Genomic DNA, 25,576 nt, shown 5'->3' on the forward strand with positions numbered 1-25,576 from the left:
AACCTCCAAGGTGTCTGCTCCTGGGCTCACCCCGCTGTTTTGGACTCCACTCCACCCCACTTGCATGGTAATCTCTGGGCAGGGCAGTGAGCTGAAGGAGATGTGAGGAGAGACAGTCAGTAGGGTTTGGGTCTCCCCATGGCTGATGCTACTCCTTATGCTGACATCACAGATGGTACCAGCGGCCAGGTTGAAGACCAGAGGAGAAATAGGCCTGGGGTGTTGGAGTGTGTTAGGGGGCCACGACACTGGGCAAGGGTGAGAACCCAGGACAGATCAGTGCTATCTTTGAAAAGACAGGGTCTGCAAAGGCCACTTAGTAGAACCACAGAGTCCAGATCATCAGAGCTGGACAGGCTCACGGATACTGTTGGTGCAGATGAAACCAGTCTTTGCTCAGACAGAGATGCTGCTGCTCAGAGTGGGGAGGATCCATCCCAGACCACATAGAACACTGAGACCCCTCCTCACCCTGGCCCAAGGGTGGGTGGTCGCTGGGCACTGACCGTGGCCTCTTTTAGGCGGTAGAAGTCTATGTGCAGGTAGGCGTTGATGCCGTTGGAGGCGCCGGGCAGCGTGATGCCATGGACCAGGAGCACGAACAGCACGAGGTAAGGCAGCGTGGCCGTGATCCACACGACCTGGCAGTGGACAAGCTCGCCGTGAGAGGCTGGCTCTGCTGCCCGCGTGGTGCAGGGCTGGGGTGAGGGAGCCAGTCACACCCTCCCTCCACCTCCTTCCCACAGCGCGCATGCTAAAGGCTCCATCACTGGGTCAGACCTGGGGCACTCCGGGACAGAGTGGACAGACCAAGGCTGCAGCTAGCGAGAAAGTCAGCACACCGGAGGTGCTGCCACCAAGGAAGCTGAGGACAGCGAGAATGAAGACCAGGATCTCGTCGCGCCCAAGGCCTCCTCTTCTACAAGCTGCCTGTACTGACCCCCAGGAAGAACTGGGCACCCCCACCTTCATGCCCTCCATTGTCCCTCCTCTCTCTGTCTTGTTTATCTTCATTCAAGCATATCCTCCTAAGCTCACTGCCCAAGGAGGGATGTGGTTGGGCAGAAAGTCCCATCCGTAGCAGTTCTTTCTTTTGGGCAAATACAATTTAGGGCAAATACAATCCAGAAACCTGTAAGGGAAGAGGCTGTCCCCAGACTAAGAAGAGACACTTGCCCATCTTGCCCAAGCTGAAGACACAGAGAAGTGGGGAGAGGAGAAGGTTGTGTAGCTTCTTCTTTGTTCCTTCTCACCCCTGACTATACATGAGAATGCTCTGGGGGAAAGTATAGATTGAAAATGTCAAAGTTCAGATTCCATTTCTGGAGTTTCTGATTGGATTGGTCTGGGATGGGTCCTGCACTTCAGGCTTTAAAAGCTCCCCCTGGCACTTTCCTAGTGGCTAGCAGCTAAGACTCCATGCTCCCAATGCAGGGGGACTGGGTTCGATCCCTGGTTGGGAAACTAGACCTCACATGCTGCAACTAAGGATCCTGCATGCTGCAATGAAGACTTGCCATAGCCAAATATATATATATATATATATATATATAATTTTTTAAAGCTCTCCCAGGTTGCAGGGAACAAAGACAGATGAACATTTATGAAGCAATTTCCAGCACCGAGCACCTCTCACCCCATCCTCCCAACTGCCCTGGAGGCTGGCAGGACCATTAATGGGCCTCACTTTACAGGTGAGGACACTGAAGCTTAGGGGGCATCATTCATCCTGAGGTCACCCAGTAGGGAATGATGATGTCTGGACTCCAACCACAAAGCCGGGTTCTTAATTCTTCATGCTACTGTACGTTTTAGCCCCAGGTTCAAGTCTTTTCTGTTAAGACTCCTATGAAACCCTGTCCGTCTCTTGGCCTCAGCATTCCAATTTGTACAAGCACCTGAAGTAGATGGTCTTGGAGAACCTTTTAGGTCAGCATTTAGATGTTCAATACAGACTTGTAGTTGCTAAGGCTGGTTCAGCCAAGGACTACAAGTTGGAGGAGGCAGACAGGACTCCAGGGCAGCAAACAGCACTGAGTTTGACACCCTTGCCTGACGCCCTGGGGGCTAACTGACTCCTGCCTCAAACCTCCAGCCTCCACCCTGCAGTGGTCAGTGGGCCAGGGTCAGAGAGTGTGTGGTCTGTGGCAACCCCGTTCCCTGAATCAGACAGTACCCGCCCCTTGCGATCCCAGGTGCCAATTGTGAAGTCATGCATCTTCCCAAACAGAGCCTTCACCAGCCAAGACAGAAAGTGTGAACATTTGCAATTCATCCTAGGCCAGTTCTGCGGCTGGAGCAGCCTGCTAAGAGAAGGTCTGTGTCCTGTTCTAGATGTAGTCTGGGAAGAAATAAGCAACACTTGTGGTTTTCTCATGAGCCCAAGTATAAAAACGAAGAGCAGAGCAGTGTCCTGTGTGAAGCTCCTTATTCTAGAAAGCCCCTCCCCATGGACTGCAGGGCCCCTTGCCCACTCAGCTACCAGAACACTGGAGGACTTAAGCAAAATATGGGCGGGGACTTTGGGTGACATATCTTCATCTGGGGCGGGGCTTCCTAGGGCAATACCCCTGCCCTGCCAGGCCCCTCACTACACTCCTCAGGGGAGGGGATGAGTCCTCCTCCGAAGGTACCTTTGTACAAAGGAATGGAACATGCTCAGCTCCACTCCTTTTCTCTTTAGCATCAGTCCCCTCAGAGACAACTCCTGGCTGCTCCAGCCAAGTGCTAAACCAGGTGGGGCATGCTGTACCCCTTCAGCGAAGGTAATAGGAAACTTAATTTGGGGGTGCAGTATTAGAAGTGCGTGGTGGCCCCTCACAAAGGCTGGCAGCAGCAGTAAAACTCATACACCTTCTGCAGCTCTGTTGTCTGCAGAGGCCAGAAGAGCCCTGCTCCGGACCCCCAGGAGAGGCACGAAGAGGCTGGATGAGGCTGGCCTGGGGCTTCGTGGCTTCGCTTGCAGTTCCTTCCATTGACAATGCCTTCCTTCTGCTCCATCTCACCGGCCCCTGTCCTTTGAGTTCTACCGCAAATGCCACCTTCTGCATGGTCTTTGCAGACCCTCTCAGTTTGGTGAACTTCCTTCTGCCACTAATGCAGCTTTTTGAACCATAAGAACCATGGTAAGAAAAACCTTATATATTAAGACACATGGATTGCTATAACTGAATCACAAATTCCACAAGACAGATCTTACTTTACTACAGGCAATGTACTCTGTTATTATCTAGACAATTTCATTTTGAAAAACTGTGGTGACCCCCTAAACTGATTTAATGACAGTTGAAAAACCCAAAGTTTGTATCTCAAAGTGCAACCTGACTACCAGTTGAAAAATTATCTGCAAGGTGAAGAAAGTTAAGTTTTTTAAAAAAGCAAGATCTGTAATAGTATGTATAGTTTGTGACCATTAGTGTTTTTTGAAGTGGGGACACACATGTATCTCTGGATGGGGGTGCAAGAATGAATGTGACTGACCTACACCTGCCTGTAACACGCATAATGCTACAATCAACTGAATCTGTCATATTTACTCTTGCATCACTAATACTAGCACCAAGCCCGGCACATAGGAGGCAACCATAAATGCTTACAAAGTTGAAGTGGATTCAAAAGAACACTTAGTGAGGCTCCCCAAACTCATCTACCCACCTACTCTTCTTCCTACCTTCCCTTCTTCCCTCAGTCAGCTCAGTTCAGTTCAGTCGCTCAGTCGTGTCCGACTCTCCGCGACCCCATGAATCACAGCACGCCAGGCCTCCCTGTCCATCACCAGCTCCCGGAGTTCACTCAAACTCATGTCCACAGAGTCGGTGATACCATCCAGCCATCTCATTCTCTGTCGTCCGCTTCTCCTCCCGCCCCCAATCCCCCCCAGCATCAGAGTCTTTTCCAGTGAGTCAACTCTTCGCATGAGGTAGCCAAAGTATTGGAGTTTCAGCTTCAGCATCAGTCCTTCCAATGAACACCTCAATAGTTCTTCAATAAATATTTACTGAAGACCTGCTATGTGTCAGGTATTGGGATGGTTGTGGTCCAATCCCAGTTCTGCTCTATCTTAGAATTCCTCCGAGCCCCGGTCTGCCTTTCATTTGGGTTCTTCCTTGGAGCAGATCCCATGTCTCCAACATTCTAAGAGGAAGTTCCACTTCAAGCTCTTCTTGACAGATTTCATTATCCTTCGCTGCTGGTGCCTGGCTGCCATCTTTGCTATCTATCACTTAGCCAAGACTCTAGGAGAACCAGAGAGATCCCTGATGCATCCCACTTTCCAAAGCCAGTTACCTAATGAAGCTTCTCATAAATTCAGGCTGCCTGATTATGATAGGTTGTTGCCTTGTAACTCCCAATGAACACACACTCTGTGTGTTCCACGTTGACTCTGGGCTTTACCACAAGACTTATTTTGACCCCTGGGACAATAGCAAGCACGATGTAAAGAGAGACTGGAAGAGCTGCTTGCACGTTAGGGTTTGTTTCCTTGGAACACGCTCTTGGAACTCAGCCACTACACTGTGAGAAGCCTAAGCCACACAGCAAAACTATGTGGAAACAACCCAAGGTGCTCTGATTGACAGCTCCAGTTGAGCTCCTAACCAGTACCAACTGCCCTCAATGAGTATGTGCCGTCTTAAAGGTTCCAGCCCAGTCATGCCCCCAGACATGTAGCCCAAGCAATATCATATGGAGAAAAAGAACCATCTTGCTGAGCCCAGTCAACTCAAAGAACCATGAGAGACAATAAAATGATTCTTATTTTTCCATCATGAAATCTTGGGCTCTTTTATTACATAAAGAGCAATAATTAATTAATTAATAATACATAATACATAATAAATTAATAATTAATTACATAAATTAGCAATAGCTAACTGAAACACTGGATAGAATATTCCCCAGCTACAGCCTCTTTAATACAGTCAAGTTCTACATAGACCCGTAGGGTTCAAATGGAGTTGTTGTTCTCATGATGTTTCTCAGGCTCAGAATCGAAGTGGGCAATGACCTGATTATACTCCACCCTGAGGGGCTGGCTATGGGGAGCAGTGTCACCTAAGTCAGAACACCAACTCTGGCAAGCTGTCCTAGGTCATCTAACTCTGTACTCCTCTCCCCAGGAAACCTAAACTCTTGTAAGCACTCAGCACTATGTCAGAGGATGTCCCAGGATTTATCCAGATGTCCTCTAGAGCATTCTTTTTTACTAAAAAATTCAGGGGTGAGAATGATCAATTTTATAGTGAAGGAAATGGTTATATTCTAGAGAAGGCTGCAACACTGACATGTAATTTTAGTCCCCCAGAATTTAAGATATATAAAATACATGTCAATAGATTGCTTTGGGCTTTGGGTGTCCTCATTTCCTGGTCTCTGCTATTAGGGAAGCTTTGGTGGGAAAGTGTGAGGAACCCTGATCCACTCACACCCCCTCACCCTACTGTTGGAGAGCCCAGAGCTTAGGAAAGGAAAGGGATTTGTCCCAGGTCTCCAGCAAGCTGGTGGCAGAGCTGGGGTGAAAACCCAGAATTTGTTCTTCTAGCATCACCTTTCCCTTTCACCAACTACCTGAATTACAGGTAGGAAAAAAACATCTTTTTTTTTTGAGGCCAACCTCCCAACTAAAAGAGAAACAAAGACATTACCTTTCCTGATGTCTTCACTCCTTTCCAGAGGCTAAAAAACAGGACGATGACAACGACGATCAGACAGAGCAAAAGCTGCCACTGGGGCAGGCCAATGTCATGAATCCCACTGCTCTCATGCAGATGTAGGACACCACGCCTGCCAGGGAAGATGATATCATCAGGGAGGATGACCTAGGCCTTGACCACAGGCCAGTCCCTGAAAGAGCACATCGATGGAGACGGGCCCAGGCTGCCCCAGTCCCTGCCCCGCATCACCTGGACCTGCTCTGTGCAGTCACAGCCTGTGCCTAGCACTGCCCTGCTCTAGCCAGCAAGTCTTCTTGGAAGACACCGCCACCCAAGGCTGTTTTTTAAGCAGTTACAGAAGTTTTCAACATAATAAATATCTCTGCTTGCCAGGTCCTGGAGAGATGGTGGTGAAGAAACAGAGGAAAGGTCTCTATCCTCACAGCGCTCACAGGCTAAAGCAGTGGATACTGGGACATCTGGCAAGGTCTGGAGATATCTTTGATTGTCACAACTTGGGCAGAAGGCATCTAGAGCAGCAGTCCCCAGCCTTTCTGGCACCAGAGACCAGTTTCATGGAAGAACGGGTTTTCCATGATTCAAGTGCATGATATTTATTTTGCACTTTATTTCTATTATTATGATGCCAGCTCTACCTCAGATCATCAGGCATTAGACCTCAGAGGTCGGGGACCGCTGATCTACAGGACAGAGACGTGTAACACCCTACAACGCGCAGGACAACACAAACATCCTGTACGGCACAAAACAGCCTCCAAAAGTCCCATGTTGCTGAGCTTAAGAATCCCTGGCCTGGAGACTAAGAAGTAAACATGCTCCTATTTTACTCAAACTAAACGTATGTATATCCTCTGCCTTAGCAATTTTACTCCTGGGTATCATATACACATGTTCATCAAAAGACATGGTGTAGAATGTTCACAGCGGCATTGTCCATAACAACTCCAAACTGCAAAATACTCAAATATCTATCAACAGTAGACTAGATAAATTATGACATATTCATAAAGTAGAACATCATACAGCAACTAGCTCTGTATGGATGAATCTCACACACATAATTTCATGAGAAAGAAGTCAAAACCGAAAGAGGGCTGCTGGGGGCTGGTGACAAGGCTGTAGACAAGGAGGTGATGGCTCTAGCCACACAGAACTCCTGGATGACAATAGCTGGTGCAAACACTCCCCATCTTGAGCTTTTTTTGCCCTCTACAGTAAAGGGCTCCCACAAAGTTTACATTGCAGAATATGAGACAGTGCTAGAACTCAGGAAATGCTCAACACCAATGATCACTGGAACTACCAATCTGATTGAGACGCAGCCTTCAAGGGAACAGCAGGCATCAGCAAAGAAGCTGAGGGGGGCCCAGAAAATTCAGCCAAGGGAGTCAGCAGGGCAGGCTCCACAGAGTGGGTATCTGGTGCCTTCTCTGCAGGCCCATGGGAGAGCAGGTGAGTTGAGCTGGAGTGCCTGGGTGTGGTAGGAGTAAGACGGGGAAGGTGGGGTGTTGACAGGCATACAGAGAAGTCTGCAGTGAGCGAATGAGCAGAGCTGTGTGGCTGATCAAGGGTCACCAAGACCTGTGTTCCCATCCCCAGAACAGCCTTCATCCTGACCGCCCCAGGGTAGGATGTCATGGCTGTAAGCTATTCTTCCTGCATCAGCTTCCCCAGCAATGAGTCTCCATGTCTGGTCCCTCCTAATCTTATCTCTTGATCTGCTACCAACACCCCATCTTCACGGCCCAATGTCAAGCCAGACCCATATTCCCTTCCTCCAGGACTGCTGTAAAAACCTCCCCATTCCCCATCATCCCAGTCTGTCCAGTCAGCCCCCTTAAATCCACAGGCTGTGCTGCTGTAGAACTACCTGATCCATCTCAAATTGTGTTCTAACCTTGTCCCTCTCCTGCCCCCCAATCCTCAGAAGCTCTTTATCATCTAAAACAATGGTTCTCATGGGGTGCAGATTTGCCCCTGCCTTCTCCAGACACTTGGCAACATCTGGGGACATTTTTGGTTGTCATAGCTGGAGGGCAGGGTGGGTGTTACTGGCATCTAGTGGGCAAAGGCCAGGGATAGGCTAGACATCCAAAATGCACAGGAGAGCCATCCCTCTGCAACATGGAATTATCCAGCCCCAGATGTCAAAAGCATCAAGGTTCTGAAATCCTGGTCAAGAGGATAAAAAAAAAAAAAAAAAGCCTTTCAGAATCTGAGGACTTTCAGAATTGTCCTGTGCCAAGTGCATCTCCCTGCCTTGCCACATCCTGCTTTTGGCTCCTTGTGACCGCCAGCCACTTGTCATTCCCCAGTCATATGAAGCTCTCATCGCTCTGGGCCTTGAAACTCTCTGTTCCTTTCTGCCTAGAACACACTTCCTGGCCCAGTGTGTCTGCCTGGCAAACTTCTCTCCCTTCTAGTCTCAGCTCTAAAATGATGCCCTAGCTGAGGCCCACTCTCCTGTCCTGAGAAGGAGGGAGAGGAAGAGGGAAAGAGAGGGGAGGAGACAGAGAGGGAAAGAGAAAGGCGGGGGAGAAAGTGAGACAGATGGAGGAAGTGAGGGGGGAGGAGGAAGAAGAAGAGGAGGAGGAGGAAGTGGAGGAAGAGAATGGGTTGGGGGAAGGGAGGGAAGTGAAGGGAAGTGAAGAAGTGATTCTTATCTAAAAAGAATCAGGTGCTGAACCCATCTGACTCGTAATCCTGCTTCTTCCCATTGCTTTACATACCATCAAGTGTTAAATGGTATGAGTAAGAATTTGGCCAATTTTACTGGGAAATAAAAAGGCTCTGAACCAACTGTGCTTGCCCTGAAACATGCTAAAACGACTCCAGCATCCCATCAGATGGCTGACATGCCCCCTAACCAGGCCGGTGACCCACATGTGTGCGAGGTCCACTTGAAGGTTTGCAGTGGTTGTCTAGATATTTCATCAGTGAAAAAAGCTAGACTCCAGAGCTGAATCCCAAGAAAAGTGAATCCAGCCTCCTCCCCACTAGAGGCCCCAAGTCTTAGGGGTTAGGACAAGTAACTTGGGTTTGTTGCAGTTTTCCAGCAGTTTAATGAAAATGAATCATCGTTAAGTATATGATCCAGACTTTCCGAAGTCTGCGGGCCAAACGGGCTCAGATCTCACTTGACATTTAAGTGCAGAGGGTTAGTGCTGGGGTGGAGCGAGAGGTCTTTTCCCCACCAGGAACAGGCAGGGAGTAGAAGTTTTCTATTCCTGGTGCGTGTTCACCAAGGGTGCCCTTTTACAGATGGAGTTACAGAGCATCAGGGTTTCTTTTTGCCTTGGGCTGTTTGGCTTCAGGCCTGGAGCCTGGGGAGTATTGCAGTTTTGTTCCCTTAAATGATATGTTCAGTTCATCAGCTTAAACGAGCACAAGATGTTAAGAGAATTGGCCAGCAGGCTCCAAGGAAAGCAGAAAAAAACCCAACAAACCCCAGCTAACCTCCTCAGGGTTGACACTGGGAGTCCTACTTGCTGGGTTCCCAAACTGAAAGTGAGTAACTTTTAAAGCAGAAGCATTTAGATAAAAGGGCCATTAAAAACAAATCCCAGAGGCAGCTCATGACTGAGATACTGAGAAGCACACAAAAGCAGCTGAAGGTGAGAGAGATGCATGAGAAGGGCTCCGGTCTACCCACAGACACCTCTGCACTCCTGTCCCGAATACACCCCACTGCAGACTCTGAAGGGACAGAAGAAGACAGAGGAGAGACTCATGGATGGAGTGAGATCCTCCCCCCAGACAGCCTGGATTCAGATCCCTTCTGCCACTTCCCTAAAACCTGAACCATCGCATTCTTATCTGTAAAACAGGAGTACTTTCCACCTCCGTGAAGTGGGACGTGGACAGGAGGAGATGCTGATGCCTGGATCACAGGAGATGCCAGCCTTGGGGTGGAGGTGGGGGCACTCAGAACGATGGTGGAGGGGAGGGAAGCGGGGGAGAGCATGGGAAGGGAGCTCTGTAGGGCAAAACGCAGCTGAAAATAAGCCTTGGACTCTGCCCTCAATGACATCCCCCAAGAGAATCAGCCCAACGCAAGAGAATTTCTTTTTCTACCTTCTCACAGCCAAGCTCGGAGGAAGTTTAAGGCTGTAATTAAAGCAACCGGAGTCTCAAAACCCAACTCACCTCTCCTTCCTCCAGCAGCAGATCTGCTGGCCATGAAGATGTCAGAGGAGTTATCAAATAATAACCAGGCTAGAGACGAGGCTATCGTTTTCCATTTTAATTTATAAGGACAAGGGTTGCCAAAACCAAAAAGAAAAGTCATGGATTTTCCTCTACCATGAGATGATTAAGGAGAAAGCCCAGAACCAATTACATGTATCAGCAGCACCCTCAGCTCCACTATCCTCTACCATCTCCCAGTCCAAACTGCACTCATAAACTGGGAAGACCTAAAACCTCTGCCAGCAAGCTCTCCAGTGGTTCTGGGATTGTCTGAGGCCACACCCCCTCAGGAGAAGACTAAAGGAAGCCTTAGATTTTCCATGACATGATACTGTAAGCATGTCAGACTGACCCCAGTAAGAATCTCATTCTGTTTGAGATGGAAGAGTGCAGCGGCCAAGACGGGCTGTCAACCTTGGCTGGATATTAGAATCGCTGGAGGTACTGTCAATAAAATCCCCGCACCACAGTTGCACCTGGGCCAATAAAATGAATCTCGAGGCATAGGATCCAGGCATCAGTGTGTTTTAAGACTCTCCAGGTTGTTCCAACGAGCAGCCAGTGTTTAGCATCACTGGGCTAAGAGCTTGGACTTTGAAGCCAGACTTCTAGGATCAAACTCACTTCAAATGGCACTTCTAAATGCATGGCTAGGACATAGTCAAATCTGGATAAATGTTAGTTTTGATGACAATAATAATTTGATATCATACTAGCCATTCAAAATGTCTAGAATCCAATATAACACAGAGGTGAAGCCTGCAGGCTCCAGAGTTTCACTGCCTGGAAAGGCAGGGGCTAGGGTGAAGAGAGCGAGGATCATGGAACAAAGGGTAAGGAGGAGCTCACTCTCAAGAGTCCAGCAGGTGCCATCTGCCAGGGTCCAAATCTTGGCTCTCTGCATGGGACTAGCCTTGTGACCACAGGTCAGTGATTTACTGTTGCATCTGCAAAATGAAGCTAATGTTTGCAGCCGAGTCATGTATGGAAGAGTTACAGAAACCTCATTGGTTGTTGTGACGCATGCATTGATATAATACATACAGAGAAGTTAGCAGAAAGCCTGATGCACGTGGTAAGTGATTAGCTGTTGATGTGATGGAGAGGAAGACAGGGATGATGGTATTAACTTAAATAGATGCTCACTTCAAGTTAGAGAGGTTCTTTAGATCCTTTGGGGGCTGTAGAAGGATTTCAAGTTCCATGACAACTGTGGACCCTTCCCCAAATCTATATAATTGTGTACTTGGTCCTGAAAGTCCACAGGAAACGCAGATGGAGGCGGGTCGACAATGCAGGCCCAGGATGCTTAGCACATTCTCGACCATGGCTCATGGAGGGTAGTTCCTGGATCCTGAGAACCCCGACTCCCCTCCCCTGGACCCCAGGAGGCAGCAGACTTCCCAGGGGCCACCTTTAACCACGTCAAATCTCCTTGGTCCAACTGCACTGAGATGGCAAAGGTGGGAATGGTCCTAAGGAACCCCATTCTCTGGATAACCCCATTCTCGGGTCTGTGGCTTAGCAAATACACAGGACCAGAGAAGACTGGCCCTGAATTTGTGAACTTGTCTTTTTTCATCCTCTAGACCTGCACTGTCCAACATGGAAGCAACTGGCTGTCTAAATGTAAATGAGGGAACTTTCCTGGTTAAGAATCGCTGTGCAATAAAGGGGACGTGGGTTCACTCCCTGGTCAGGGAACTCAGGCACCAATTGCCATGGATCAATTAAACCTACATGCCACAACTACTGATTCCCAGCACCACAACTAGAGAACCCCCTGCCACAACAAAAGATCCTGCATGACGCAACTAAGACCTGATACAGCCAAATAAACAAATATTTTAAAATGTAAATGAATGAAAATTAAATAAAATTAAAAATTCAACTTTTCTGTCACACTAGTCACATCTCAACTATTCACTAACCACGTGTGGCATGTGGCTACTGCACTGTGCCGTGCAAACACAGGACATTTCTATCATCGTGGGCATTCTCCCAGGCAGCACTGCTCTAGACCAGGAGTCAACAAGCCACGCCCCCTGAGACTCGGCTGTGACCCATTGAGTGATGCCTGTGAGCTACAGATGGTTTCTGTCTTTTTAAAGGGTAAAATTAAATAAAGAATATGCAAGATAGGTATGAGGCCCGCAAGGCCCAAAATGTAATCTTTTACTGGAAAGTTTTCCAGCCACTACTCTAGACCATGTGTCCCTTGAGAGTCAAGTTCGAGTGGGATTTACCTGTCCTGCCCCACCCCTTATGCCAGGGACTTTCTGCTAACACTTGTGCAGGGATTGCTAAAGTGGGACTCACCCCCATCCCCTGAGGGATAAAGACAATAGATGCTACATTCTGAAGGGACCACCATGCAAACTTTCAAAATTAGATGGCTGGCAAGTTGACTATCACCAGCTTCAAGGACTTAAGGATGGAGTAGAGGTTGAGAGGGTTCAAGGAAGCAACAAATAAATAATGACGGTTATGGGTTAAACCACAGAATAAAATAAACTCCGATGAGCTCATACAGACAGAAATGAGTAAATGAATTAATGGATAAACAAGGGGAAAGGGACAACTTTTCCCTTCAATTAATCTAGAGGGGATGATGAGACTAGAAATCACTTTGGACCAACACTGTAACAATAATTCTCATTTGTGGGACTTCCCTGGCGGTCCAGTGGCTAAGACTCTGGGCTCCTGGTGCAAAGGGCCCAGGTGCGATCCCTGGTCAGGGAACTGGATCCCACATGCCACAACTAAGAGTTTGCATGCCGCAACTAAATATCCTGGGTACCTAGCTCAACGTTAGGTGGTTGTGGTGGCTGCTGAGCACACATTACAAGGACTGACGTGGCCCCTTCCTCTCCAGTGGTTTTCTTCAGTGTTTGGCTCAGGTTCTGCCCAGCACAGGTCCCCATGTGAACAGGACGAGGGGTCAAGGACTTACTCATAAAACTCTGCTGCAGGCGTGAACTTGTACTTGGAGTACTTGGTGTGGTTGCCCAGCACGGAACTGTTGAAGAGCTTGGGGTCGGTGCAGTTGGGGCTGTTCCAGGCGTGGCCGCAGTCGGTCCAGGGTAGGTTCAGGGTGAAGGAAGAGAAGAGGTAGTAGAGGGACCAGGCGATAATGACATTGTAGTAGAAGCCAACGTAGAGGGCGATGAGGATCACAGCATAGCCAACTCCTGGGTGGGGGGCACAGGGGGTCAGGCAGGGGCTTCCCTAGGCCCACTCTCCCTCCCAGAGCCACATCTCTGGAGAAGCTGGCTCCAGCCATTGCACTACCCACCCCTACGCCTGTCTTTTCTGTAGCCTAAATCCCCCAGGCAGAAGAATGCAGTGGGGGGAGGGGGTGGGAGATAGTTAGGGAGTTTGGGATCGACATGTACACACTGCTATATTTAAAATGGACAACCAACAAGGTCCTACTGTACAGCACAGGGAACTCTGCTCAATGTTATTGGTAGCCTGGATGACAGGGGAGTTTGGGGGAGAATGAATACGTGTATATGTATGGCTGAGCCCCTTTGCTGTCCACCTGAAACTATCACTACATTGTTAACCGGCTATATACTCCAACATAAAACAAATGGTTTTAAAAAAATTCCCCAGGCAGCCACCATCCCTTTGCCTGAGGGCTCTTTTTTGCCACTGGAGCCCCTTCTGTCCACTCATCAGGCAGGACAGAAATGCCAGGATTTTACTGCTCCCAGGGAGCAGCCAGGCCAGGTGTTGGAGTACAAGTATCCCAGCTCCCTCGCCCCTTGGGTAGAATAACACTGAGACACGATAACATTCTCTCCCAGTGGAATGAAGCCCCTTGCCCAGGGTGGAAAGGTGCATGATTGATTTATCATGTCTGCCATGGGAGCAAAAGGGAGAGAGTAGCGTTCTGGGTACCTCTAACACTTCCATGAGTATTTCCCAGACAGAAAAACAGACTCCCTCTGGTCACTCAGCTGCACAGCCTGGACTGGAACCCAGATTTCCAGACTTTCTAGGCTACAGCTATTCCTGACATCTTCAAAGTGTTCCATGTAACTTTGAATGGTGGACGCGCTTGACCTCGCCAATACTTATAAATTCCACAAGAGAGCTGGTCTACCGAGGATCCTACCTTTGGGGTAGATTCTCCAGGGGCACAGAGAAGTCTTTTAGAACAACCTCTGACTCCTTCTTTACCTTTGAAGAATGGGCAGATCTTCCACACGGTGGCTGCCCCTTCCCGGTTGTACTGGCCCAGAGCCAGCTCCATGTAGAACAGGGGCATCCCAGCGATGATGAGGAACAGGGTGTATGGGATCAGGAAGGCACCTAGGGGACATGGAGGCAGAGCATGAGCCCCAAGACCCCTGTCCAGCCTTGGGCCTGCCCCTCAGAGTGTGTGGATCAGTGTCAGTCAGAGTTGTAAGGGTCGTCATTCATCTGTCACCTGGCCATTTCTCAAGGGGTGTCTTGTGGTAGGAACACCAGGGCAATTAAACAAATAATCGTAATATAACGAAAGTTATAGCACTAGTCACAATCATAATCATGAGGTTCTGTGATCAAATTAGTAAAATCTGGTTCACCAAATCTAAATAGGGGACTTCCCTGGTGGCCCAGTGGCTAAGACTGTGTTCCCAATGCAGGGGACGCAGGTTTGATCCCTAGTCTGGATCAAAAGTCTGATCCAAAGTCTAAGACCCAGTGCAGGCAAATAAATAATAAAATTAAAATAAATAAATATTTTTTAAAAGCTAAATAGGCTTGTTCCTTGCAGAATTTTCCATGCCTTTGATACATAAGCACATGTTGTGACAGGCTATGAGGAAGATTAGCTACAGTCTTTACCAAACTGACTTCAACACAGAATCCTTTCTTTCATGAATCACCACTCTGGGGGATGCCAATCACCCCAAACCCTTCCTTTTATAGGTAAGGAAATTGAAAGCAGAGAGGGAGAGATATGTAACTAGTGCCCAAAGTTACATATGATTGAGTCAGATTATTTTTGTTGTTCATTTATTTTATTTATTTGGCTGCACTGGGTCTTAGTTGCAGAATGTGGGATCTAGTTTCCTGACCAGGGATTGAACCCAGGCCACGTGCATTGGGAGCTCGGACTCTTAGCCCCCATTTAAGGTCACCTGGGACTTTCCCAAATATGACCTCACTGGATTGTCCGCAGTCTCACTTCACTTCACAGACATAATCAGAGAGGGTCATTATTTGTGCCCCGAGCCACGCCCATCCCACACCCTGGGGGCAACTGAAGGCAGAGAAGTCCATTTGCTTTTGTTTGCACCGCTGCTAAGAGACAGAAGCAGGATTCACGTTCATGTCTTCCAACCCATCAGGCTCACTCTCTTACTGGCAGCCGAAGGTAAACAAACACTGGAGCAAAGAGGCCAGAGGCTCCAGTCTCTGACCAGGAAGATGCCCACCCAGAACACTGCTGAAACTAGAGGGAGCCCTTGGCAAGATGGGCAGCAACAAATCCCTGGGAGAATTCTTGGTGGAATGAGACAAGTCTGAGCTCCAGAGAGAGTTCTCGGTATGTCCGGTAGCCTGGGGTGAGCTTAACGGGTTCTGACGCCGTGAGGTGACTCACGGGATACATACCACGTCAGCCTAAGCTGCAAGCGTGATCAAAGCAAAATGTCAGCTTCTTGGCCTGGTGCAGCTGGAGGTGGCCAGGCCAGACCACGCTCCTCCCGCCATTGGCCTTTGGCTGAGATGCCGTAACCTTGGAAACCAAACACTCTCTGACCCGCCCACAGTAAGAAAGTGCAGAAACTGGGAAATATTCAATGAAGATAATATTAGGAAGATAATATTCCCAGCTGTGTTCCAGGCACTGTGCTCCATGCAATGTCTCATTCCATCCTCACAACAGTCTTAAAAGTATTACTACCTCCAATTTACGGATGTGGAAACTGGGCCTCCAGGTGAGCAGAGAATCGTGGCAAAGTTGTGTGCTGCTGCTGCTACTGCTACCCAGCTACTCAGACTGTCAGTCTCCACTTTCTTCCCAGGGCTTCTCCTCAGGAAGCCCAGGGCTCTTAGGGACAAAGCATGAAATTCTGGTCCCAGTGATCTGAGAGCCAGTCCTTTTGTAGCGGCAGATGGACCAGTAGGGTGGGCAGTAAAGAAGAAACCACTGGAAAATGAGGACCTCCTATGTATCCAGCAGAGCACTGGGCACTGGGCAGCTGTCATCCCATTTACCCTGCACAAACTGTCTTGGGTAGCAACTGCTATACCCATTTTTCAGAGGAAGAAATTGAGGCTTAGAGAAATTAAGTGACTTTGCTGCTGCTGCTGCTAAGTTGCTTCAGTCGTGTCCGACTCTGTGCGACCCCATAGACGGCAGCCCACCAGGCTCCCGCCGTCCCTGGGATTCTCCTGGCAAGAACACTGGAGTGGGTTGCCATTTCCTTTTCCAATGCATGAAAGGGAAAAGTGAAAGTGAAGTCGCTCAGTCGTGTCCGACTCTTCGCGACCCCATGGACTGCAGCCCACCAGGCTCCTCCATCCATGGGAGTTTCCAGGGAAAAGTACTGGAGTGGGTTGCTATTGCCTTCTCCAAGTGACTTATCTAAGTTCACTCAATTGGTCAATGATAGATCTAGGATTTGGACCCTTGTCTGCCTGGCTCCAGAACTCCAGAGCCATTCCCAAAATATTCTGCCAATTTCAGACTATCTCAGCCAAGATGTAGGACATGAGTCTGAATAAAGTCTCAACAGAGGACGTTCTGAAACTGGGACTCTGGAGGCCAGGTTATCTACTTGGTCTACTGGTCACGTTCAACATTTCAGCCCCTGCTCCAGGCTGGATTTCTTCTTCTTCTTTTTTTTTTTTTGGTGGACCATTTTAAAGTCTTTAGATTGAATTTGTTACAATATTGCTTCTGTTTTAAGTTTTGGTTTTTTGGCTGCAAGGCATGTGGTATCTGAGTTCCTCCGGGATCAGGGATCCCTGATGAGGGGGACTAGGGATTGAACCCGCACCCCTACATTGGAAGGCAAAGTCTTAACCACTGGATGCCAGGAAAGTCCCAAGGCTTAGACTTCTTTGAAATGGCCACATGCCAACCTCTCCCTTCCCCTCTTCATTTCTTACTTTCAATCTCTACCCTTCTCTTTCCCCACAAAGAGAGGGCTAGTCTGGCTTCAGAATGCACATCTGTCCACATTGCCAGCAATGTTCATGATGCTGACAGAAGTCAGGGTGGTGGTGGTGATGATGGAGTTGGTAAAAGTAACAGGTACCATTTATTAAGCCTCCATTATATGCCAAGCCACACACTAAGTTTTTGAATAATTATTCCTTTAAAACCATCCCTGAGAGAGAATTACTGCCAATCCCATGTAAAAGATGAGGAAACCGAGTCTTAGAAAGGTCAAGTTGCTTGTCCGAACCAGTAAGTAGGCAGCTTGGCTCCACATCGGGATCTGTCTGCTCTTCCCTTGTGGCCACTTGCCATTGCCCATGGGGGCCTGGAGCCAGAAAGTAAGGGAAATAGACGTATTAGAGTGTTAACAGGCCTGAAGACTGAAGTCAGTGGCCCAAGGAACAAAAGGAAAGAAAAAAGCCAGGAGTCACGCCTCAGATCTTGGCAGCGTGACTTGCTCCTGGCGACTAGATGCTCTTTTCTACAGCCAGAGTAAAGAAGAGCATCATCAGCCAATTCACCAGGCATCTCACGTTGGCCAGTTTTCTCAACTCTAAGCCTCTGGACAGCACTGCCAACAGGTAGGTAAATTGCCCCGTTTGAGATTCATCTCCTCTTGTGCTGGCTTGGAGGCCCAGTGGAGGGACAAGAGGAAAGTTAATGAGTCTGCACAAGTCCAGGACTCTTCCAAGGGCATTTGATGTGGGCCAGCCAAACCTTCAGCTGGCAACAGCCAAGAAACACTCAACAATGACGGAATGGCTGAGTATGAATGAAAACCAGAAAGCTGTCCAGTGGCCAGTGTCTTATCCTAATAGAAGACATCAACCGTTGAGCTGGTCCAAGCCTCCTTGCTGAAAGATCTGGAGGAAGCCAGGGCAGAGCCGAAGAGTCAGAAAGAGATTTATCAGGGGTGCCTAAAGGTCAGCAGAGGATGCTTCTCCTGGAAACAGCCCCGCAGCAGCTTCTGGGACACTGAGACTGGTTGCACACTTCCTAGAAAGTGCTGCTCTGTAAGGCCCCAAACTGCCACCTTCCCACAGCCCTGCCTCATCTCCCTGTGTGGTGGTGCCAACTGCATCCAGCCTCACACAGGGCTGGAGAGCTGAGAACCTCAGAGGCCACAAGCCCAGAATCCTGGCTCTGGCTGTGCATGTTCTGGGCTGATAGGCGCAGAGCTGGAGCAACAGAGGCAGGGTGTATTTCCGAAGGATCTCAGCTCCTGGGAGTCTCCACCATTCACGCACATACACAGATGCACACTTGTACATCTTCACACAAAGACTTCTGCACATCAGGAGCAAAAGACTGTCAACTGCAAAAGGGACTCCAACCAGTGGCCTTTGGTAAGAAAAGCATCTGTCTGACACAAACTGCCTGACACCCCATCATTAGAGAGGATGGTCAGAGTGGGGTTCTGGAATCCTCTGTGGAAATGCCAGGTCCTCAGAAAGGGAAGCCAGTGGTCACTCAGTTTAGAGTGGGGTATGCTGGAGCAGACCCCGGGTGGGTGAGGAGGACCCCAGGACAAGGGGTCCGGCAAAACGTGGGAGGGGACTTAGTAAGACATGGCATGACCCAGGCGTGGTGGGGCATCAGGAGGAGGTGATCAGGCAGGGGCTGCAGGAGGGACAGGAGAGTCCCTTGAGACCTTGCTGGACCAGTTTCCAAGTCTGTGACAGGCAGGATTCCTCAAACTGGCCACATCCTGATACATTAAGATGTGAAAACCCACAGAACTGTTCACCTGGTGCCTGAAGCTCAGCTATAGGTTGTCACTGCCCATGGCTTTCACCAGAATTCCCAGAAAACCTTGGTCAGTGCCTAGGGCAGCAGATTTGTCCCCATTCCCCAAACACCCCAAGGGTATAGACAGCAGGGAGAAAGAGAAAGTGAGATTTCAGTAGGAGACATAGCTTCAGCGTGCAGCAGGCCCACCCGGTTGGCAGGGCCCGGGATAAGAGCACGCATGGAGATCTACCTTACAATGTCTACATATTAAAGACGATAACTCGGGCCGCAGCTGTTACACATGCCCATCATCCTGCCTTGACGACTAGACCTTCGGCATGGTTCTATTCATTACAAAGTTCAACTCTGGAACCGTCGGTTCTCAGAGAATTTGTGCTGGAATGTGGAGGTATGGGGGGACCCCACATCCTGATTCTTCCCAACCCCAGCTCCATCCAGAGATGTGTGAGGCCTTTTGCACGTTCATGTGGACTCTTGCGCCCACAAGTCTAAGCTCTGTCCACAGCCTCTGCAGACAGCGGGTCCTTGGCTTCCCCTTGGCCTGGGTCTGCACACACCTGTAACCCAGTCCAGGCTGGGGTAGAGGGATCCAGGTAAGGGGACCATGCAGAGATTTCCCTGGTGGTCCAGTGGCTAAGACTCTGCACTCCCAATGCAGGGGGCCTGGGTTTGATCCCTGGCCAGGGAACCAGATCCCACATACCACAACTAACAGTTCACATGCTACAACTAAAGGTCCTGCGTGCCTCACCTCTTTATTCCATCCCCTGCCCTTTTCTGAGACTAGACAGCAGCATCCACACACCTCTCCACGGAAGCCCCTGCTGTTCTATGAGGGGATTCTACAAAATGATCCAAAAAATGACCAGATCTGACTTTTCTTGCCCCACAATCTCTCACTATCCCCCATAGTACCTCATCTTCACTTTGGGTCCTTCCAGCTGACCTCTGGCCTTATCTCTGAGTGCAGGACAGTCCTAGTGAGGAAGCTCACTCCCCTGTAGATTAAACCCCAGTTCTCTAAGGAGGTCAGTGGGGGTGAAATTCAGGGAGGCTGGAGCTGGGCTACCCCTCCCCTCCGTGACAATTCTCCCCTGGCTATCAACTTGGCAGGATCTGACTTGATTCTTCCTAATGAAGCTTCTTGAAGATTTTGGTTTCTCATCTCCTCCATCCTGGTCTCTTTAAGAGGAAGCAATTATAGGCTGCTTGGAATGGTCTGAACCATATTAGAGAAGAAAATATAACCTATGAAGAACAGAGTGGAACCTCCCCTTCCTGATTTGGGAGCTAATACTACCTCAAAACAGAATATAAAATGACATTAACTTGTAGAATATCTATAATAGACTCTGAACTCCCTAAAGGCAGAGATTGCCTTTTGTTCATCTCTATATTCCTGGCACAGGATGGGCACTTAGTAAACGGGTTTTTGTTGTTGTGAAGTAAATGGGTCCCAGCAGTGACTCACACGGAGGCTGCAGTTAATGCAAGCCCCGGGGCCTTTCTCCACTTGTGCTGTGGCCTCATCCTTGCTTAGGCAATTGGGTTTGGGACTGCAGGGCAGGATGTAACATTTATCCTCGTGAAAACCCATCTTGTTGCAAACGGTCTCTCTAGATCTTTTTGGTCAGCTGAGAGCAATGGGCCAGTCATGCTGGTAATGTCAGAACATGGTCTCAGCTCCAGCCCCTGATGAAAAGCCTCATTCCCACAAACTTCTTAGCTGGAGGGCCACCCCAGCTGGCAGTTCATGTGCATCTGAGCAGAATCATCAGTGTCAGGCTTGGGAAGTCCAGGATGTAGATGGCCCCCTTCATCCAGGCCCAATGTGAGAGCACTGAGTTTGCAAACTCCTGTCCTTTGTACCTGCTATCACCTCTTCCTTGGCCTTAAGAACCCCAGATATTTTGACCAAGAGGATTCCCAAAGGTCTGTGGGTACCTGAGAACCTGAGCTCACTTGAGGAAAGAAGGGAAACCTATTTGGGACCCAAAACCACATATTTCATGGGACCCCATATTGGAATGTTCATCCCCATTGTTCAGGTAGGGAAACAACAACGGGATAAGGTTAGGCTGTTAGAAATTCCAGGCCTGGGGCTTCCCTGGTGGTCCAGTGGTTAAGAATCTGCCTGCAAATGTAGGGGACATGGGTTCGATCCCTGGTCCGGGAAGATCCCACATGCTGGGAAACAACTAAGCTTGTGCTCCATAATTACTGAGCCCTCGCTCTAGCGCAATCACAAAGACCCAGCCCAGACATCCCAGGTCCAGGCATGATTCCTTTCCAGTCTTATAGCCCTTCTCAGTTCCTCTTAGAGCCAAGTCTGCTCCCTCCAAAATCAGGACCCTGTCCTACTCCCGGATCTAGCCTGGGTCTAGCAGTTCCAGATCCAGGAACCATCAGTAACAACTTCATTTACTGAGCCCCTACTATGTCCCAGACACTGTTGTGAGTCTTTTGCTTGTATTATCTAACATCACATCACCCTATGGGAAGATGCAATCACCCCCCTACCTTTTCTGCACAAGAAAACTGAGGTCTAGAAGTGACTTGTCCAAGGCCACATTTCCAGGAAATGTCAGGCTCAGAGTCAAGCTCAGGTCTGTTGGAACCTAAAGGACATCTCTCTGATAGCTCAGAGCCATCAGCCGGACATGTCTCAAGCTGTCATTTACAAAAGATAATTCACAGTGGTCTCTTCCCTGGCAGGGAGGCAGACACGGGGACCAAATTGATCTGTCCACTCATCCCTGGGGACCAGCAGGGCCAGGTGCAAGACCACAGGAGGGGAGGGCCTTGGAAACAGCCCCACTGGCACTGCCTCCATGGTCGAGAAGGTTCTGAACAAAGCCCTGGAACTCCTGAGAAGGGCTTCCCCGGCCAGAAGCCACCTGTATTCATGCATCTCAGCAGTTAGCTTACGGGAAGATGTTCAGACAGGCTGATCTTTCTCAGTAATTCATTCAAAAAAAATATTAGCCAGAGGCCTAAACTTTTGGTACCTTTATCATTTCAAAACATCCTCTAGTCTGGGCCAGCATGAACAGCTGGACTTGGAGGTTACCATGTTAATACTGGCACCAGGAGAGCACACAGCTTGTTAAATAACAGGGCACGTGAGTCCTGGCTTGGGGGCAGCGCTGATCCAGGCCTTGGAGAGGGATGGATTTCAGGGGTCACTCAAGATCATCACCAGCTTCAGCGGGGCACCTGAGCTCAGAGAGGGTGACAGAGATGGGATTCGAACTTGCGTCTTTTGACTGCGTCCAGAATCACAGGTTATCACCTGCCAACCTGCTTGCCCATCTCTGGGGCTGACTTTATAATCACTGGATGAGAACTGACCCACAAGGAGCAGCCAGGAGGTCTCAGCAGAGACAATGCCCAGAAGAGGCCTGCTAAGCATCCCCTGGAGGGGTGAGGAGTAAGTTAGAACAGGAGCTGCCTCAGACTCTGATATGCAAGGCTGCCCTGCTCCACTGTGCTCCATGGACATTCTAGCCAGAAATGGAAATTCACTGGTGTGAGTTCCCCCGGCCCAGAGCCTGGCAGTCAAGGTCTCCATAGCCTGGCCCCAACTTGCCTCTCCACCCTTATCTCTCCCAGCCTGCCCTTCAACCAGTCTGTAGGCCTAATCTCAGAGATGATCCCACCTGCATTCTCACACAACTAGAATTCCTCCTCCCTTTCCTGAGGCTGTGTGTGCCCCACCTGTCTGTGTTCCAACCACAGCCCACCTCCTCGGAGTTTGTACTAAGCAGCCCTTCCCCAGGCTCATCCATCTCACACATCATCCTAAAGATGTGAATAAGAAGCGGCAACTACCTTTACTAAGGCCATATTTCACGTCAGGCCCTCTGGGGGTATTATCACATCGAGTCCTCACAATGACCCTCTGAGTTGAACATTTGTCAGACGAGGAAACCAAGGCTTGGAGAGTCACGCAGTGTTACACAGCTAGAAGCTGGAACCCAGGACTCACAGCCAGGGCTCCTAATCACTAGGTGCCACCCCCACCCCCTCCAGCACGGGCTTCCTCACTTTGTTAGTTCCTGCTGGCGGGGGTAGGCATTAAGTCTCTGAGGGCCTGGACCATTTGATTCATTTACTCATCAGTTTGTCGGGCACCTTCTACCACATCCCCTGGATCTAGCCCTTATCTTGGGCATTAGAAATACAGGCATGGGGATTTCCCTGGTGGTCTGGTGGCTGACTCTGTGCTCCCAATGCAGGGGACCTGGGTTTGATCCCCGGTCAGGGAACTAGATCCCATATGCTGCAACTAAGACCGGTGCAGCCAAACAAACAAACAAAACTCAACCACAAGAACTTCTCTGGTGGTCCAGTGGTTAAGACTCCACCTTCCAATCCAGGGGCCCCAGATTTGATCCTTGATTGAGGACCTATATCCCACATGCCACAACTAAGAGTTTCCATGCCGCAACTAAGATCCCATGCAACCAAATAAAGAAAAAGCAATGTGATTAATATAAAAAACAGAATAAAAAAGAAACACAGGCATGAAAAGCCACAGTCTCTCCTCTCAAAGTGCCCTAGTCTGTTTGGAAGACAGACCCATAAAGAGACAAATGACCAAACAACCCAGAATGGGTGATGGGCAGAGCTAGCAATTCCAGGAGAGGGGGCGTCTGGTCAATTTCGCCCCAAAATCGGAACGTGTGACAAATGTGCTGTGTCTTGTGCCCTGGGTGCCTGGTACAGATCACCTTGCTTATAGCAGGAACTCTCAGTTGGTGGCGATGGCCAAAGGAGCACACAGTGTCAGTGAAAACACCAGAATATCCATCTCACTGATGTGTCCAGTTGGCCATCTGGGGTGCTTTTAGTTTCAACAAACACTTAAAAAAGAAAATGACGTGTAGCAGCATGACAACAAAGCCCTTAGGTGACCAGAGCGCCTGGCAGGCAGAAGTGGCAGTTAATATATCTAGGTGACCCCTGCGGAGCCTAGCACTGTGCCTCCTGCCAAGAGGAACCCAATAAATATTGCTGATTAATGACAGAGCCTTCTGCTGTCTAGGGTCATGCAGCCTCAGACGGTCATGATAGACAGAGTGTCCTACGTTCTTTTAGTCTGTCTTTCATTCTTCATCTCTCTGTCAGCTAAAAAATGACAGAGAATCTGTATTTCCTCCCTCCTTGAGTCTGAAGGGCCAGAATGCTTAAACCTGGTCAGAAACTCATGAGAAGCTGCAGCAGCCCAATGAGGAGAAGTTTCACCTCTGGATCATCTGTTTCCCATTCCTCACCCAAAACAAGCCCAGTACACACTGAAGCAAACAGCAGGGGCCCAGACCCTATGGGACAAGGTCATGAGCTTTCCCTCCAACTCCAAACTCTTACCCTGCCTCCCTCTGACCCCCTGGAGTCCTGAGCCGGAGCCCCTGCCAGGCAGATGGCCCAGTGGATAGAAAAATGTTTTGGCTGTGGTTGCTCCCCTCCCCCAGCTCTTTGCCAACTTCTTTCTCTAGGTCATTTTCCCAGGCTCACTACAGAGGACTCCTGAGCTCATCCCAGCAAAGAGGGGAGGTCTGGGGCAGTTTCGGCAAAAGTTCTCAGTAAGGAGCTAGGGCTAGGCCCCAGTATCCTGCTCACTGGGCTGTTTTCCCCAGGACTCTGCTCCCTGAGTGGGCTGTAGTTGATAACTAGGCTTTCATCCCAGGGCAGGCAGTACTAGGTCACCTGGCAAAGGAAGGGGGAGAGAGCCTGGCTGCTGGAGTGACATTTCCTCTAGGCCCTTCTCCCACTTACCCTGCAATGTGGCCAGGACCCCAGGAGGTAGAGGCTTCTTCCTAATCACCCAAGCCTCCTGCCCCAAGGATTAGGCCAGTTCTTGGTAGTGGCTGACACAACCCACCTAGGCTGTGCTCTCTGGCCCCTCCAGCCAAAGGACCATCAACCTGAGCAGTGCAGTTCTCTCTACCACTAGCTTCTCTTCATGTGTCTTTGATTCAAGTGTTTCTGTCCCCAAGAGTGCAGGGTCTCCCAAGTGCCTTCAGGGAACCCAAGTCCTTTATCAAACTCAGAGCGCTGGAGTTAGGATTACCGCGTGCGCCTGGTTGTCACATTCTGTGCACTTTCCGCCCGCGGCAGAAGCTCTCCAGATCTCTGCCTTCCTTCCTGCAGACCATCAAAAGGTCCGAGCTCCTCACCCAACTTGGTGCCCTGTAGTCTGTCCTTCTACGCATGCACCCATCACTGTCCAAGTTCATGCCAAGGTCATGCCTCGATTTCCCTCTTCCAAAGGGGAATCCTTTTCCCGTGAGCCCTGTTTGGTCTCTTTCTGCGCCCTGGACTTGCCCGTCTGTCTCCTTATCTCCTCCCGTGGGTATCCCCAGCTCCACTCCCGGCCCCCGTCGCAGACAGGTAGCTTCCCAAGTCAAAACCCCCAGCCCGTCAGGGGGCTCACCGCCTCCGTTCTTGTAGCAGAGATAGGGGAAGCGCCACACGTTGGCCAGGTCTACGGCGAAGCCGACCACCGACAGCAGGAAGTCGATCTTCTTGCCCCAGGTCTCCCGGGGCTGCTCATCGCCGTCGCGGGACGCCAGGAGGCACTGGACGCCGTTGCGCTCTTTCACCACCAAGACTTCTTTGCGCTTCCGCGGGGGCTGCTCCGACCCCGGGCCCGCCCCGCCGTTCTCCGGCTGCACCTGCGGGTTCATCCGCGCCAGAAGCATGGGTGCGGCTGGTAAGAGGGGCGTCAGGAATACCGGGAGTACGCAGAGGCTCTGCTGGGATCAAAGGAAACGATGTGATCACTGGGCCATTC

At 49.7% G+C, this 25,576-nt stretch overlaps 1 protein-coding gene across 14 annotated transcripts in view; it reads right to left on the reverse strand.

Moving 5' to 3' along the window:
• SLC6A2 (solute carrier family 6 member 2) overlaps positions 1-25,576 on the reverse strand; it is a 78,567-nt gene that overhangs the window by 32,385 nt on the left and 20,606 nt on the right. For 10 of the 14 annotated variants that reach the window (XR_008684004.2, XM_055412736.2, XM_055412743.2 and 7 more), the window contains 5 exons: positions 25,217-25,538; positions 14,052-14,183; positions 12,817-13,054; positions 5,646-5,784; positions 507-641 (listed from right to left, as the gene is read on the reverse strand). Coding sequence is in view for 13 of the 14 variants with exons in the window: in XM_055412736.2 (XP_055268711.2) it covers positions 507-641; positions 5,646-5,784; positions 12,817-13,054; positions 14,052-14,183; positions 25,217-25,538 (966 nt within the window). In the remaining variant the exon portion in view is untranslated. The remainder of the gene's footprint in view (positions 1-506; positions 642-5,645; positions 5,785-12,816; positions 13,055-14,051; positions 14,184-25,216; positions 25,539-25,576) is intronic. The other 4 variants (XM_055412741.2, XM_055412738.2, XM_055412742.2 and 1 more) reach the window with 1 other exon arrangement.

This window comes from Moschus berezovskii, chromosome 22 (assembly GCF_049115385.1).
Source record: "Moschus berezovskii isolate FMDL1 chromosome 22, NW_MosBer_1.0, whole genome shotgun sequence".
NCBI lineage: Eukaryota > Metazoa > Chordata > Mammalia > Artiodactyla > Moschidae > Moschus > Moschus berezovskii.